The following is a 14,727-nucleotide window of genomic DNA, read 5'->3' as shown; positions in this document are numbered from 1 at the left end:
TTTGTTTGTTTCTTTTTTTCAGAGCTGGGGACCGAACCCAGGGCCTTGCGCTTCCTAGGCAAGCGCTCTACCACTGAGCTAAATCCCCAACCCCGGTGTGTGTCTTTAATCGCAGCTCCCAGGAGGCAGAGGCAGATGGGTCTCTGAGAGACTGAGACCATCCTACAAACTGAGCTCCAGGATACCCAGGACTATAGAGAGGCCCCTGCCTCAAGACACAAACAAGGGCAGGGTGAGCAGGTTTATTATGTTAATAGAGGAAAATAAGGTGTAAGCATCGGTGAGCTTTGCAGGCAGGTAGACTAATCTAATACCCGGGGAACCATGCCTTCTCCTCCCCACCAAGGTATTAGAGGTTAGCCCGTTGTAATTGTAAAGAAGGAAAGGCCCTATTTGGTAAGAGATAGCTTTTAGCACTTCTGCCTGGATTACCACAGCCAATCAGAGCACAGGACTTTGCTCTTTGGACTACAGTCCACACCCTCCACCAAGCTGATCACCTCTCTCCCTTCCTTGAGAGTCTCTCCATTTGTAGGAAGACTCAACCCCAGACCACAGGACCACCCTGTCCAAACCTTTTGAACTGTAAGTAATTGTTAAGAATTTCTTTAAACCGAGGGGCGACTTTTTAAAGTGATTTCGTTATTTTATTTATTTTACTCCTAATGTGGTTTGAGATTCTGTTGAAAGATGAGTGTTTTCTTCCCCAGCTGCTGTAAATTTAGTAATTTTAGTGAAACTCAGCAATCATGGGTCAGGCATGCTAAGCATCATGCTTTGAAACATCTCAGCCGGGACCCTCTGGGACACCACTTTCAGTGGGGAGGGCATTTTATGTGCTGGATTTCCTAACTAGATCCCCCCCCCAAGTGATCTAGTTTCTTTGTGCATAGAAAATATCTACTAATTTGTTTAAACTACCTGGCAGAACTCGATGGGATTTTTGTAGGTTTAGTTTGTAAAGTTTGAAAGTCCTTAGGAATTCTCATCATGAAAGCAAAAATCTAACGTCTGTGGAGACTTAGTTCTGGTACTTGCCGATGCTCACAGAGAACCAGCACGCTCACAGCGCACCTTGGGTAGCCCCGGACACTGGAGAGCGCTGTGTGACGAGATTGTTTCAGTCAAGACGGAAAAAGAATTTTAATGCCAATGTATACTAGAAACTTCAAGCATATGTTGCTTAGAACCTGGCTTAATCAAGATTAACAAGATTCATTAATTTAACCAGTGCCATGTAACATAATTTTATTAAGCCAGTGTATTCTCCTGCTAGAGAGTGGTGCGTTCTGGGACAGAAATATAGGTATAAGAATGGGTCTGAGACTAAGAGATAAAATTTGAGATGTTCAACATGTAAGCCAAATCCTACAAGATTTCCTGGCAGGGTCTAGTCCTTGCCAAGGAAACTGGGAAGGAAGGCAGGAAGGAAGTTATTTTTCATGTTGCTTTTCTAAGCCGGTCCACCCAGAGCCTTATTTCAGTCCTTGCCTCCATTTTCCCCCCTTTTATCCCTGAGTGGTTGGCCCCCACCACAGCTTTTATTAATGTCCTATTGTGCAAAGTTGTGGCTCGCATTGTCCCACCGTCAGGGAACAACAGATTTCTCCTTAGCCCATAACGATTCTATCACAAGACTTTGACAAACACAGCTGGCTCGATACATGTTTTCTAAGGGACTTGCAGTTATTTCTAACAGACAGGAAATGGAGCCAGAGGTTGCAAAGTCTGTAAGCCCCTGGGTGGGACTCACCACTGTCCAGGGGTCGCGTCACCGTGAGTTTGCAGTGGGAGGCACCAGGCAGGGTCCCTGTCAGCCTGGGGAAAGGCGCACTCTTTTATCAAGTCGCCATCAAAGCAGTCACATTCCTTGGTCAAGACACAGGGGCTGCAGCCCAGAAAACTGATGATTACAAACTCCCAGACCCTAGGCTAATTACAACTTTCCAGAGTAGTGACCAGAAATCTGCTTTGCCACATGGGCTTTCCAAAAATGCTTTTGAGACGGGTCTGGCAAAAAAAAAAAAAAAAAAAAAAAAAAAAAAAAAGAGGATATTCTTATTCTAATGTGATACGGACACCTCGAAGTCTTCCAATTAGACTATTATAACAACAAACCCTAAAGGGCTGGGGATTTCCCAGGACTCTCACGCTGGGAGAAGAAAAAGCCCTCTGGTCAGAGGAGGGGCTTGCCTCGCAGAAAAGGATTCCACAGACTTCTGCTCGACTCGTCAGACCACCTTACAGGATGCGGCGGAAGACACATGCTGCTTACCTGTGGTGTGCCGAGCCCAGCCTTCAATTTAAGCCCCAATCTCACTTCAGGACCGGGAAGGCGGATCTGTGGACTGGGCGTGGGAGGATGTCCTTTTCCTAGTTTCCACTATTAATTCGACTGTAAATTGGCTTCTTGGGGATGGGAAGACAAACATAGTTTGGGGCACACAAGTGATACACACTGAGGACCGCGGAAACCTGCCGGAACATAGGTCATAGAACATTCCTAGAATCTACGCCGCATAGCATTAGGCAGTGGCGGCAGATTAGTGTTTCTTTTTTTTTTTTAAACCCTTCACTTCCTGGTGACTTTTCATTTCAGATGACTAAGGTTAAACCTTTGGTGGACGCATTAAAAAAAAAAAGCGAGTTTAGTTTGCATTACATTTTATGTTTTTTGTTGTAACTTCCAACAGACGAGGGATTGTGACCGGATCACCGGGCTGCCTTAAGAGTGCACCGAGTGAGTTTTTGCAGACTTCTCCTAGTGTTCTGTGGTTAGTTCTTCTGTTGGTTGTTTTCTGTTGGGTAGCAGAGGATCAAAGGCTGAGCAAGGGCACGCGCATGCTCAGCATGGACTCCCCTGAGCCTGTTGGCTCTTCAACTGTGGAGGTGTTTCTTCTATGAGAAACCTCAGGGCTAGAGAGTCTAAGACCCTCTTCAGAGGAAGCTGGAGGTGCACATGGCAACCCCGGAGCACTCGTTCCCTCTAGGACTGCACTTCTAGACAGTGCTGGGCAGAGCATCCTTCCCCTGCAGCTGCAACCTTCATGGCCAGGAGCTTCTCTCGGTATTCAAAACCTCCTGCCGACCCCCCACCCTCCCCTGCACCCGCACTTGGCTTCAGTTTCGGAAACACCGTGGTCTCCCACGGCTGCCCACCCCACAGTTTCCCACCTTCAAAAGAGGAAGTTAGCCGAGCACTTGTCTAACACACGCTGCGTGCCTTAGATTCAACCACCAGGGCCAGAGGGAGAGGGAGGGCGGGGGGGGAAGAGAGGGAGGGGAAGGGAGGGGGCGGGGGGGGCGGGGGCGGGGGAGGGGGGAAGGCAGGGGGAGGGGGGGGGGGAGGGGGAAGGAGGGGGCGGGGAGAGGGGGAGGAGGAAGGAGGGGGCGGGGCGAGGGGGAGAGGGAGGGGGAAGGAAGGGGGCGGGTGGGGGAGGGGGAAGGAAGGGGGAAGGGGGGAAAGGGGGAGGGGAGGGGGAGATCTATTCTGAAAGAAACACGCAACCTTTGGAAATGGTTTCCATATGTGTAGGGCACATTATATATGTCTTCACATTTCTCCTGGTTAAACAAATGAAAAAGATAAGAGTTTTGTTATGGTTGTTATATTTTTTTTCCTCCCCCCTCCACTTCCAAAGTTAGGGTTATAGGTGTCACCACCTTGTCTAGTACAGCTGGGACTGACTGATGACTGTTCTGGCCACAAGTAGAGAAAAGAACCTTTTTTTTTTTTTTTACCAACTATCTGTCAGTGAGCAGGTGAATGTTCTAGGTACAAGCCTTTGCCATAGATGCAGATTACTGCGTTCGGGTCTCACGTGGTTGTAAAGTCTATGTGTCTCAACGTACATCTGGAATACGCTGACTGAGGGTTGCCAGGAAAAGGATACCTACATAGCCACAACCTGGGGATTTTTCTCTCACGACCCTTCAGATGCCCACTCTTAGGTTTAAATCTCAATGTAAAAATGAGCTGGAGGCTTACAGTTTCCCTCTGGAAAAAAACGGTAGAAGGATGTGCCTTCAGGCTTAATCTCCTTAAAGATATTAGTCTCCTATTTGATCCTTCCCCCCCCCAAGGGAAAACACAGTTACCTCAAAATTTCATTATAAAAGAAATAAAGCTCTAATTTTTTGTGTTGTTGCTGTTGCTAAGGTGGGGCTCTAGCCCAGGCTCTCTCACATACTAAGCAAGCACTCTACCACAGATCTGTTTCCCAGCCCTAACCATTTCAACACTATCATAAAAATAATAAATCAGAAAGATAAACATGAAAAAAAATATCAGCAGCTCGCCCTGAGGTAACCGCCCAGTACTGTTCACCCCTTGTATTCTCTCTGGCCTTTGACTATTCAAAGACAATGCAAAGTAAATTTGAATACACGTGCTTTTCTATTTTCTAAAATGTTTCGCTTTCCAAGGCACTGTGGTACCTTTGGTGGGGAGGGGGGACTATATTTCTTAGAGGCAAGACATGGAGAAATTGCTGGGGTTATACGTCTGGCGCCTCCCATGGCAGTAACAATCTCTCAGAATATGGTTTCTGAAATTATAGTTCTGGAGTTGGGGAGGAGGAAAGTTCCGGGAAACTTCGTGCTGAGCTCTGAGGGAAGCTTGACCTCACCCATTGCTCAGGGGTTTAGGGTCTGCCCCCAGCTAAGACTCAAGCACACTCCACCCACGCACTCCCCAGGGCCACCCACGCACCATCACCACCACCACCCCCCGGGGCGGGGGGAGTGGTACCTGCTACATTTTCCAAGTTCTGCGTCAGTAAACGCTGCTCTCTAAGACTTGGTCTTGTTAATTTCGCAAAGGGTCAGCAACGAAAATGAATTATTGCAATGTTTTTACTTTTCTTTTCCGGAAACGGATTGAATGAATTTAGGGAGCAGCTGTGGCTTCCTGTAGGAGGCTTGGAAAGTTGGAAGATGAACACTCCGGTCTTTAGGGGGCGGGGGCAGATGTTGGGGTGCTAGGTGGACACAGCCTAGCCATGCAGGAAGCCCTGGATTCAACCGGGTGGGGCAAGAGGACCCAAAGTTCAAGATTATCCTTGGCCACAGTTTGAGGGGAGTTTATGATACATGAGAAAAGAAGAAAAAAAAAAAGCTATGTTGCTTAGAGGCTACAGGGGCAAGGCGACATTGCTGGGCCAATACATCTGGTGCGACTCGTGGCAGTAGTTAATTTTGGATGGACTGCTTTTCTGGCCAACCATCTGCAGTTCTTCATAGGCCATCAGACCTTCTGGGTTCCAAAAAGCCAAAGGAAATTTAGATTGTCGTGCCTTATGACATGGTGTTAGCCCTTTCCTGGAATAGCTAACTTTGCAGTTAATCATTAGGTTACAAGAGGTATTGTTAGGGTTGCAGGGAGACAGACATTTTTCTTGTCTGGTATGGTCAGTGGCTAGTTACCCAGGCTCCTATGAGTAACCCTAATTAAACTAATACACACGTACACACGCACACATGCACACACACACACAGAGAGAGAGAGAGAGAGAGAGAGAGAGAGAGAGAGAGAGAGAGAGAGAGAGAGAGAACTTTTAGAGAAAGATACTCCTACAGTGTAACAATGTAGCCTTTCACCAGCTTGAACCTGCAGGGTGGCTTCAGTCCGAGCTTAACAGCAAAGCTAGTTCCGACCCATGGAATCCGCAGGCTTGCTGTGTGACCTCCACGGTTATTGAATTTTTTTACATGAGCTGAAAGGAAGAGGAGGAAGTTCATTTAACTTTCCTGGTCTGTAAGCTGCTGCTGCAGTGAGGAATCGATAGCAAATATCACCATAAAATGACTTTCATCTTCCCGTAGCATCTCTACTTCCTGGTTCCTCTTCCAAACCAATGCATCGCAGCCTACATTCTCTAAGGAGTCTGCATCGATTCCCCACTGTGAGCAAGGAATAACTCTACTGATTTAACTACCAGTGGAGGTTTTTGTAGTTCTTGGGCTTTTGTATTTTAGTTACTTACTTGTGCTTGCTTTGGGTTTACTTAGTCTATCTACAGCACAGACTGGCTTCAAAGTGGCAAGCCTCCTGCCTCAGCAGGATCATGTGGATACTACCTACTACTCCAGACTCAAGTAGACTTCTTGTTGTTGTTGTTGTTGTTGTTGTTGTTGTTGTTATGAAACAGAGTCTCCTTTAACCAAAGCTGTCCTGGAACTCACTACATAGCTGATGGCTCTGGACTTCCGAGCGCCCCTGTCTCTATCTCTTGAGTGTTGGAATTAATGGCGTGTGTCACCATGTCTAGTTTTCCAAGGCTGGCATGAACCAGTGCACGCTAGGCAAGCATTCTAACGGAGCTACAATCCCAAACTGTCTGCAGGGTGGCGGGGATACCGATGAGTGGTCACCATGCATCATAGACGGGGTGGGGAAGCATCAAGCCTGCCTGGCCTGATCCCTTAGCATGGCTTCCTCCTAGTGCAGAGCCTACAGTGGCTGTGTGTGATTGGCTGACAGAGGAGATAGGAAACTGCCTTTATGGCCAACCCTGAGACAGAAAGATGGGAAAGGTTAGTTTCTTTGACTTTGAGGAAGGGAAATCACAGTCTCTATGGCTTGTTGGGAGGAATACTAATCTAGGGAACACAGGCAAAAAACCGAAAAATACCTTCAATAATATCAGAGACTCCACCATCAGTCTGCCTATGGTAGTCACTATGGTGTATGCCAAATGCAGGTCTTAGAGTCCTGTTAGTCCTTCTACACTCATCGGAGCAAAGAAAGTGCCATCCTGTCTCCCATTTGAAATCCTGTTATTTATCTATACTGGTTTCACATAGATAAGATACAGATAATATAGGGAGAGCTACAGATCACTTCTTCTATGACTTGTAATCCAATAATAAAATTATTTTTTTGCTCAAATTGTCTTAAATTTGCCCATCAAACTCCCTCGGAAGTGTCCCCCAGTCCCCACTCAGCAGTGTCTCTACTCTTTTTTTTTTTTTTAAAGATTTTTTATTTATTTTATGTGAGTACAGTCACTGTCTTCATGCACACCGGAAGAGGGCATCAGATCTCATTACAGATGGTTGTGAGCCACCATGTGGTTGCTGGGAATTGAACTCAGGACCTCTGGAAGAAGAGTCAGTGCTCTTAACCATTGAGCCATCTCTCCAGCCCGTGTCTCTACTCTTGAAGCCATATGTCCGAGGTTCATCTTAGATCTTCCCCTCCCCGTTCTGAAGTCGGCAGGCTCTTTTTATTGAACAATGGCATTTAGTAATCAAGATTTGGGTACAAGGTGTACCCTCTTTTTAGACGTAATCAGACTTTATCTTCATATACTTCTACCATATCTACCTGTGTAGCTCTGTGTGCTCATAAACTTGCTTGCCTCATGACTTCCTGAGTCCTGGCACCTACCCAGATGTTTCTAGTTTTTTAGATAAAGTCTCACTGAATGGCTCAGGCTGACCTAGAACTGGGCTTTAGTGACCCCAAGTGCCAGGGATGTGCTGCCTGGTTCCAAGTTAACCCTGTCACAACCATATTACTCAGCAAAATGCTTCCGAAATACGAAAGCTATTCTCAGCAGAGGGTCTCGCCCCTCGCAGGTCTGGACAGCTGCTCTCTCCTGAGCGCTCTGACCAAGGTTTAGTGCGAACGATCAACCTTGGAGCCTTCCTGGTTCTGGCAATGGCTCACCAACAACCGAGTTCTCGGTTTTGCCCAGCAGGTACTTCTTTCTTTCCCATGGGAAAGTCTGAGCATCTTTTTATATATTTAGGGTTTGTTTTTTCATTTCTATTGTAAACTATTTGACCCTCTGTTTTCACCATTTTCCTAACTTTGTGGCTTGCTTTGTTTTGTTTTTGTTTTTGTTTTCTTTTTTTGGTTTGTTTGTTCTTTTTTTTTTTTTTTTTTTTTTTCCGGAGCTGGGGACCGAACCCAGGGCCTTGCGCTTTCTAGGCAAGCGCCCTACCCCTGAGCTAAATCCCCAACCCCGGTTTGTTTGTTCTTTAAAACGTATTTATTTATGTAAATAAGTGCCCTATTTGCATGTACTCCTGCAGGCCTGAAGAGGGCGTCAGATCTCTCTACAGATGGTTGTGAGCCACCATGTGGTTGCTGGGAATTGAACTCAGGACCTTTGGAAGAGCAGCCAGTGCTCTTAACCCCTGAGCCATCTCTCCAACCCGTATGGTTTTTTGTTTGTTTGTTGTGAATATGATGATGATGATGGTCAGCAGATACAAACATTGAAAAGAACTTTGTAAGCCCTTCCTCTTTGCCCCCTGTCTCCCCCTCCCACCCCCTTTCTTGTAGACAGAGTCTCATTTTATAGCCTTGACTGGCCTGGAACTCACAGACATATCTGCCGCTGCTATCCCAGTTGCTTGCATTAAAGTTGAGCCCAGCCTGCGTCCTTTTAGAACTAAACCAATTCTGTCTTCCTCTGTAATAACTAAACATTGTTTGCGTGCTGTGCGCTAGGACTCAGTGGGCTGGATTGATTTATCATTAACCGTATTAAAGTGCACGCAGATTTAAACATGTCTCAAGAATCCTTGAACACTCCTAGTCACGGGGAGAAACATCTGAGCAAACCTTTCATTTAAGGTTGTTCTTGGGGTCACACACTGCTCTCTCTCTTCATCCAGGAAAAGTACTGACCTAGCAGACGTTGCAAGTGATGGGATCTAGAGAGAACAAAGCAAAGGGGACTGATGGAAACTCTGAACTGACGAAAGCACAGAGCCAAATCGTGCACTTTCAGAGCATCCTATTCAGGCAATGGTCTCGGGCAGTCACGGAACTCACTCTGCCGACCAGGCTGGCCTTGAACTTACAGAGATCCATCTGCCTACCTCAGCCTCCCAAGTGCTGGAACGAAAAGGGCTCGCCACCACTCCCAGCCCTTTAGTGCCTTTAAAAATATGTACCTGAGTCTCTAAATAAAAATTCCCCCAGCACCCTTAGTGCTTAATTCAGCAATGAAGTTAAAGCACCTGATGGGAGTCTAACACTCACTGGACTTGATGCTAAAGACAGCAGGGGAAGAGGAAGGAGGCTGAGGCAGGGGCTAAGCAGGCAAGTATGCCTGATGTCCAAGCTTGAGTGCCTTTGGTTCCTAGCAACCAAGTAAGAACCCAGGAGTGTCTGCACATACAAGTCTCCCAGTGCTATAGGGTGGAGACAGGAGGGATGGTTGGGACTTGCTGGCTAGGCACACACAACTGCATACACACTATATGTACAACACACACACGCACACACACACACACACACACACACACACACAGACACACACACACATATATTTTTTTAAAATAAGAAAGGGAGGTCCTGTTTTCCAAGATACCCTCATATGACAGCAGGGCTCCTAGGCAGAGAGCCCAGAAAAGGATTTGAATTTCACAATTGAGTTAGCCCCTCCCTCACCATAGAGATACTATCTTATGGCAGAGTAAGTGAACAATGCAGCGCTAATATCGTGCCTGACGCAGTGTGGATAAACTAGCTGACAGGATTGCCGGCCACAGAGATGTCCTTGTCAGAGCTCTGTGTTAACGGCCGCTCTCCTATGGATTTGTAATAATTTTTAAAAGCTGTCCAGTAAACTTGTCTGCAGACTATACTTAGGGCTCTCGGTGCACGTGTGAGGTGGCCAAGCCACTAACCACTTTGACGTCACAGATGAATAAATAAAAATGTAAGTGGGGGCTGGAGAGATGGCTCAGTGGTTGAGAGCACTGACTGCTCTTCCAGAGGTCCCGAGTTCAAATCCCAGCAACCACATGGTGGCTCACAACCATCTGTAATAGGATCTGATGCCTTCTTCGGAAGACAGCTACCATGTACTTATATATAGCAAATAAATAAATCTTAAAAAATAAATAAATAAGAATAAAAATGACTGGTGAGATGGGATCATGTGACTTTAGAGATGAGGGCTTTAACAAAGGTACAAAGGAAGAGAAATTAGGATCATCCTAACCAAAACATACTTCATAAAGGCCTTGCTCAACTGGGAATTGGGACACACACCTGTAATGCCAGCAGGGCACACGGATCATGAGCTTGAAGCTAGCCTGGGCTACATGATGAGATGCTGACTCGGGAAAACAAGTCAGCATCATCAAGAACAAAAGCACAACACTAGGAAAGGGTTTGGGTTGATTATAAGAACTTGCTAGCCCCTGCCACGAGTCATGGCTAAGCTGCACGGGTAGAAGGTTCAGGTTCTGGTAAACGGGAAATGGTGGGGCAGCTTGGATTCGAAAGAGTTGTGTGAAAACCCAAGGGGGCCAAGCAAGAGAGGGAGGAGAGTGAGTGTGCACTAAGCTTATGCTGTCCCTTTTAAGGAGTGAGTGTTTTTCACAGTCCCCCAACCCTACCCCTGTCCCCAGGCCCATGGTTTGTTTCCCATCTTCTGGACAGCGTGTATAAAAATAGCACGCTTCTTTTCCTTCCTTTCACCCATGAGAGACACCTGTTCACCTTACCAGTTCAGTGAATTCCTTTCCCCTGAGGCTTCTGTCCCCTCGGAGGTGGAGACTGAAAGGCTCTTTAGAGATCAACAGGTTGATTTCTCCAACCACCTCCTGTCCCCAGTCAGTGGAGCACAGCAGGTAGGGCTAAGCTAAGAGGCAGGACACAGCGCCTTCCCGGAGCAATTTCAGGCTGAAAACACCAACCTTTTCTTTTTCAGACCCGGTCTTTTGAGACCTCGAGTTGAAGATGGCTCAGGCAGCAACAGTTATCGTGACTCAACCTGGATTCGTCCGTGCTCCCCAAAATTCCAACTGGCAGACCAGCCTGTGTGATTGCTTCAGTGACTGTGGAGTCTGTAAGTGCAGGGCAGGGAGGGTGTCCCTATAATTGATACAATTCCTCCCTTACTGTGTGGAAAGTTGCTAAGTTGCTAACTCATTACAGGCTCCTGAGAATCTGGGAATGGTACTGTAAACATCAAAGACTCATTATACTTGGTTCTTCTCCAGCCGCCACAAAAAAAAAAAAAAAAAAAAAGTCACATTACCTGCTAAAATAAATCCTTGAATTAAGGTAGCATTGAATGATTCTAAAACTGAATGGGCCTGGCCTACTAATTATAAACAGATTATTCATGAGACATTTTTACTTAAACCTGAGGGGCTTGTTTATTTGTTTGCATGTTTTGCTTGTTTTTTGAGATTAAGGTGTCTTTGTTTTAGCCTTGGCTATCCTGAAACCAGGCTAACCTCAAATTCAGAGATCCACCTGCTTTTTCTAGGGATTAAAGGCGTGCATCACCACCATCTGGCTAAACCTGACTTTTTTTTTTTTTTTTACAATGTCTTTATTTTTATTGTATCTATTTATTTTTAAATTTTTATTTTATTTATTTTATGTATATGAGTACACTGTAGCTGTCGTCAGACACATCAGAAGAGGGCATCGGATCTCATTACAGATGGTTGTGAGCCACCATGTGGTTGCTGGGATTTGAACACAGGACCTCTGGAAGAGCTCTTAACCACTGAGCCACCTCTTCAGTCCTATTTTTTATTTTATGTGCATTGGTGTTTTGCCTGCATATGTGTCTGTATGAGGGTGTTGAATCCTCTGAAGCTGTGTAATCACTGAGCCATCTCTCCAGTCCCCTAAGCCTGATTTAAAAAAAAAAAAAGCAACAGCAATCAAATCTTTCTTGATTGCGTGTACATTAAATCTTGTTTTACTGTCAGTCACATCGTGTCCGGTCACAGGACACTTTCAGAGAGTTTCAGAACCTCTCAGAGAATGATCTTAATCTATAAAGCGAGGTTTCCCCGTATGCACTAAGATCTCTCTGAGTGAATGTGGCAGAAAGCAAGGCGGGTGGTAAAGGGGACCAGCAATTGTCCTCAGCAGTTCAGGAAGGAGAGGTTTGCTCTGAAGCCCACTCCTCAGAACGGTCAGGAAGTACTCAAGCTTTAACTTGCTGTGGGATAGAACTTGGACTGGAAGGAAGTTAAAACAGACGGACCGCACGGGAAGCATAGGCAACGAATTCCAGGCGAGTTTGTTTGCAGCTTTCCACGGCTTCACCAGGTAACCCCGGGGCTGATTGACTAACGCTATCCACAACACGGTTGTGACACCTGAAAATCAAAATGGCGATAAAGACTACAGCAAAGTCCCTAAAGACTAACTTTTACTCCTCCAGCCCCAAGTTGCTACTCGATTATGTGAATATGCAGTTACCTGGATGTGTGCGTTTTACTGTAGGGCTGCCAGGATGGCTCGGTGGGGAAAGTGACTGTGGCCTAGCCTCTCAGCCTGAGTTCGAATCCCCAAGACCCACATGGTGGAAGGAGAGGACCAACCCCTAAAAATTATCCTCTGACCCTCACATGTGTGCACACACACTAAATAAAATGTAATTTTAAAAGTTTGCCTGGGGGTTGGGAATTTAGCTCAGTGTGAGCGCTTGCCTAGGAAGCGCAAGGCCCTGGGTTCAGGTTCCCAGCTCAAAAAAAGAACCAAAAAAAAAAAAAAAAAGTTTGCCTGGGGTGGCAGGGTGAGTTCTAAAGCAGCCGTCATTGTTTTGGGGCAAATTTCCTTCCTTCCTTCCTTCCTTCCTTCCTTCCTTCCTTCCTTCCTTCCTTCCTTCCTTCCTTCATTTATTTATTTCTCTCTCTTTTGTTTGTTTGTTTGAGGAAATGTTTCCCTGTGTAGCCCAGGCTATCCTGGAACTCTTTCTGTAGACCAGGCTGGCCTCAAATTCAGTACCAACTGCCTCTGCCTCCCGGGTACTGGTATTAAAGGCGTGCACCACCACTCGGTTTAGGGCAGACTTTCTTAAATGCAAATCGGACCAAATTAATCTCTTACAAGATACTTGGTGGTTCTTCCTGGCCTTGATCGCATACATAAATACTCCTAGTTTGTAATGAACACACACACACACACACATACACACACACACACACCACAAGCATTACTTCCTACCCAGAGCCTTGTAGGCGCCACTCTGAAGTGACCCGGGACATTCTAGGCTGGTTCTCCAGTCTTTCCTATCTCCTAATCTTTCCTAGTGTATCCCTACTGGATTGTGGTTGGGAACATTGTTAGTACCAAGGGCTTTACCTGGAACATGGGTAGGTTTCAGTAATTTATACGTGAGTGGCACTACTGAAAAGGAGCTAGGACTTTTCCGTGTACAGTTACGCCTGAAGTGATGGGGCGGGGTCATGATGAAGCCCCGCCCAAACAACGAAGCCGGACTTGCATCGGAGAGGAGAAAGGCCTCGTGATGTGGCTGTGAGGGCAGACCAGAGTAACGTGTACCTCTCTTTTCATGTTTCCAGGCCTCTGTGGGACCTTTTGCTTCACTTGTCTTGGATGTCAAGTGGCAGCTGACATGAATGAATGTTGTTTGTGTGGAACAACGGTGGCGATGAGGACTCTCTACCGAACCCGATACGGCATTCCTGTGAGTCTCTTACCGTCCCTTATCGTTCTAGTTGGCAACTGTGTTTAGCTGTTGCAGGCGTGGCTGCCACTTGATGGTTTCCAAGCTCTGAATTTGATTGGCCAGAGTTTTGTAGCAGCTACAACCGTAAGTTCTGGCCGACGCAGCAATAATAGATCGTCCCCTTTTGTCCCTTGACATTCTATAAAGCATGTAATTTGTATTTGCAATGTGTATGCATTAGGTAATTAAACTCTCTACCAATGCTTGTGAGAGAGTCTGCCATGTCTTAGCAAGGAGGACTTCAAATGTGTAAGAGGCAGAGTCTGACCCAGAGATGTACCCTAGTAGCAAAGAGTATATCCAATGCAAACTGTCTGCGCATGCGCTTACCAGTATAACACTATGAAGTGGGGTAGTCTTTAATCAGAGTTACAGGGGGAAACATCAATAGGGTATTTAGATGAGCGTGTGTGTGTGTGTATATGTACACATATTTCTATATATCATATAAGAAACATACAAACACACACACACACACACACACATTTGCTTCCCTCTGTGTGTGACTATAGAGAGAAAGAAAGAGATAAAGAAAAAGAAAGTCTCGGGCTGGAGGCATGGCTCAGCAATTAAGGATTAAGGCTGCCCTTCCAGAGGTCCTGAGTTCAATTCCCAGCAACCACATGGTGGTTCACAACCATCTGTAATGGGATCTGATGCCCTCTTCTGGTGTACAGGTGTACATGCAGATAGAGTACAAATATACATTTAATTAATTAATTAATTAAAAAAGGAATTCAGAGAGAGACCCGTTTGTGACTTTAAAGCCATGAGGGAAGCCCATAAGCCCTGACCTTGGTGAGTAGGTGTCAGACTGGATAGATACTCGTGGATGACTTGACATTCACATGTCATGGTAACACACGCCTGAAATTTTAGGACTTGGGAAGTTGAACTGGGAAGATTGAGGGTTTGTCACCAGCCTGAAGTGCACAGCATGACCCTGTCAGAAGGAAAGGGAGGTAGGAGCAACGGGCCAAAGGCTAAAGCTGAAGAGAGCTCAGTTGGAGAATCGCTAACTCTGCAAGCCTAAGGACCCGAGTTCAATCCCAGCCCTGGGGAGGTGGGGACAAGTGGGTCTCTGTGACTCCCTGGCCAGCCTCACTGAGCCTCAGGTCCCAATAAAAGGTCTTCCACTAATTGGGAGAGAGGTCCATCTACGTTATGTGACCTATGTTGTATTCCAAGGATACAGACTTAAATATTAATTTTTTATCTAAATACATTTTCAATAAACATCTACAATAATGTTGAACCA

General features: G+C 46.1%; 1 protein-coding gene across 2 annotated transcripts in view; it reads left to right on the top strand.

Annotated features, from left to right (window-relative positions):
- The first annotated feature begins 481 nt into the window (after window positions 1-481).
- Window positions 482-14,727, top strand: part of Plac8 (placenta associated 8) — a 21,319-nt gene continuing 7,073 nt past the window's right edge. Inside the window, exons 1-4 of one of the 2 annotated variants that reach the window (XM_032916510.1) lie at window positions 534-585; window positions 2,694-2,740; window positions 10,680-10,817; window positions 13,303-13,427. In XM_032916510.1, coding sequence (XP_032772401.1) covers window positions 10,709-10,817; window positions 13,303-13,427 — 234 coding nt within the window. In that variant the 5' untranslated portion in view covers window positions 534-585; window positions 2,694-2,740; window positions 10,680-10,708. Of the gene's footprint in view, window positions 586-2,693; window positions 2,741-10,679; window positions 10,818-13,302; window positions 13,428-14,727 lie in introns of both variants that reach the window. The other variant, XM_032916509.1, reaches the window with a different exon arrangement.

This window comes from Rattus rattus, chromosome 11 (assembly GCF_011064425.1).
Source record: "Rattus rattus isolate New Zealand chromosome 11, Rrattus_CSIRO_v1, whole genome shotgun sequence".
In the NCBI taxonomy this organism is placed as follows: Eukaryota; Metazoa; Chordata; class Mammalia; order Rodentia; family Muridae; genus Rattus; species Rattus rattus.
This window is presented reverse-complemented; position numbering and strand designations above follow the sequence as displayed.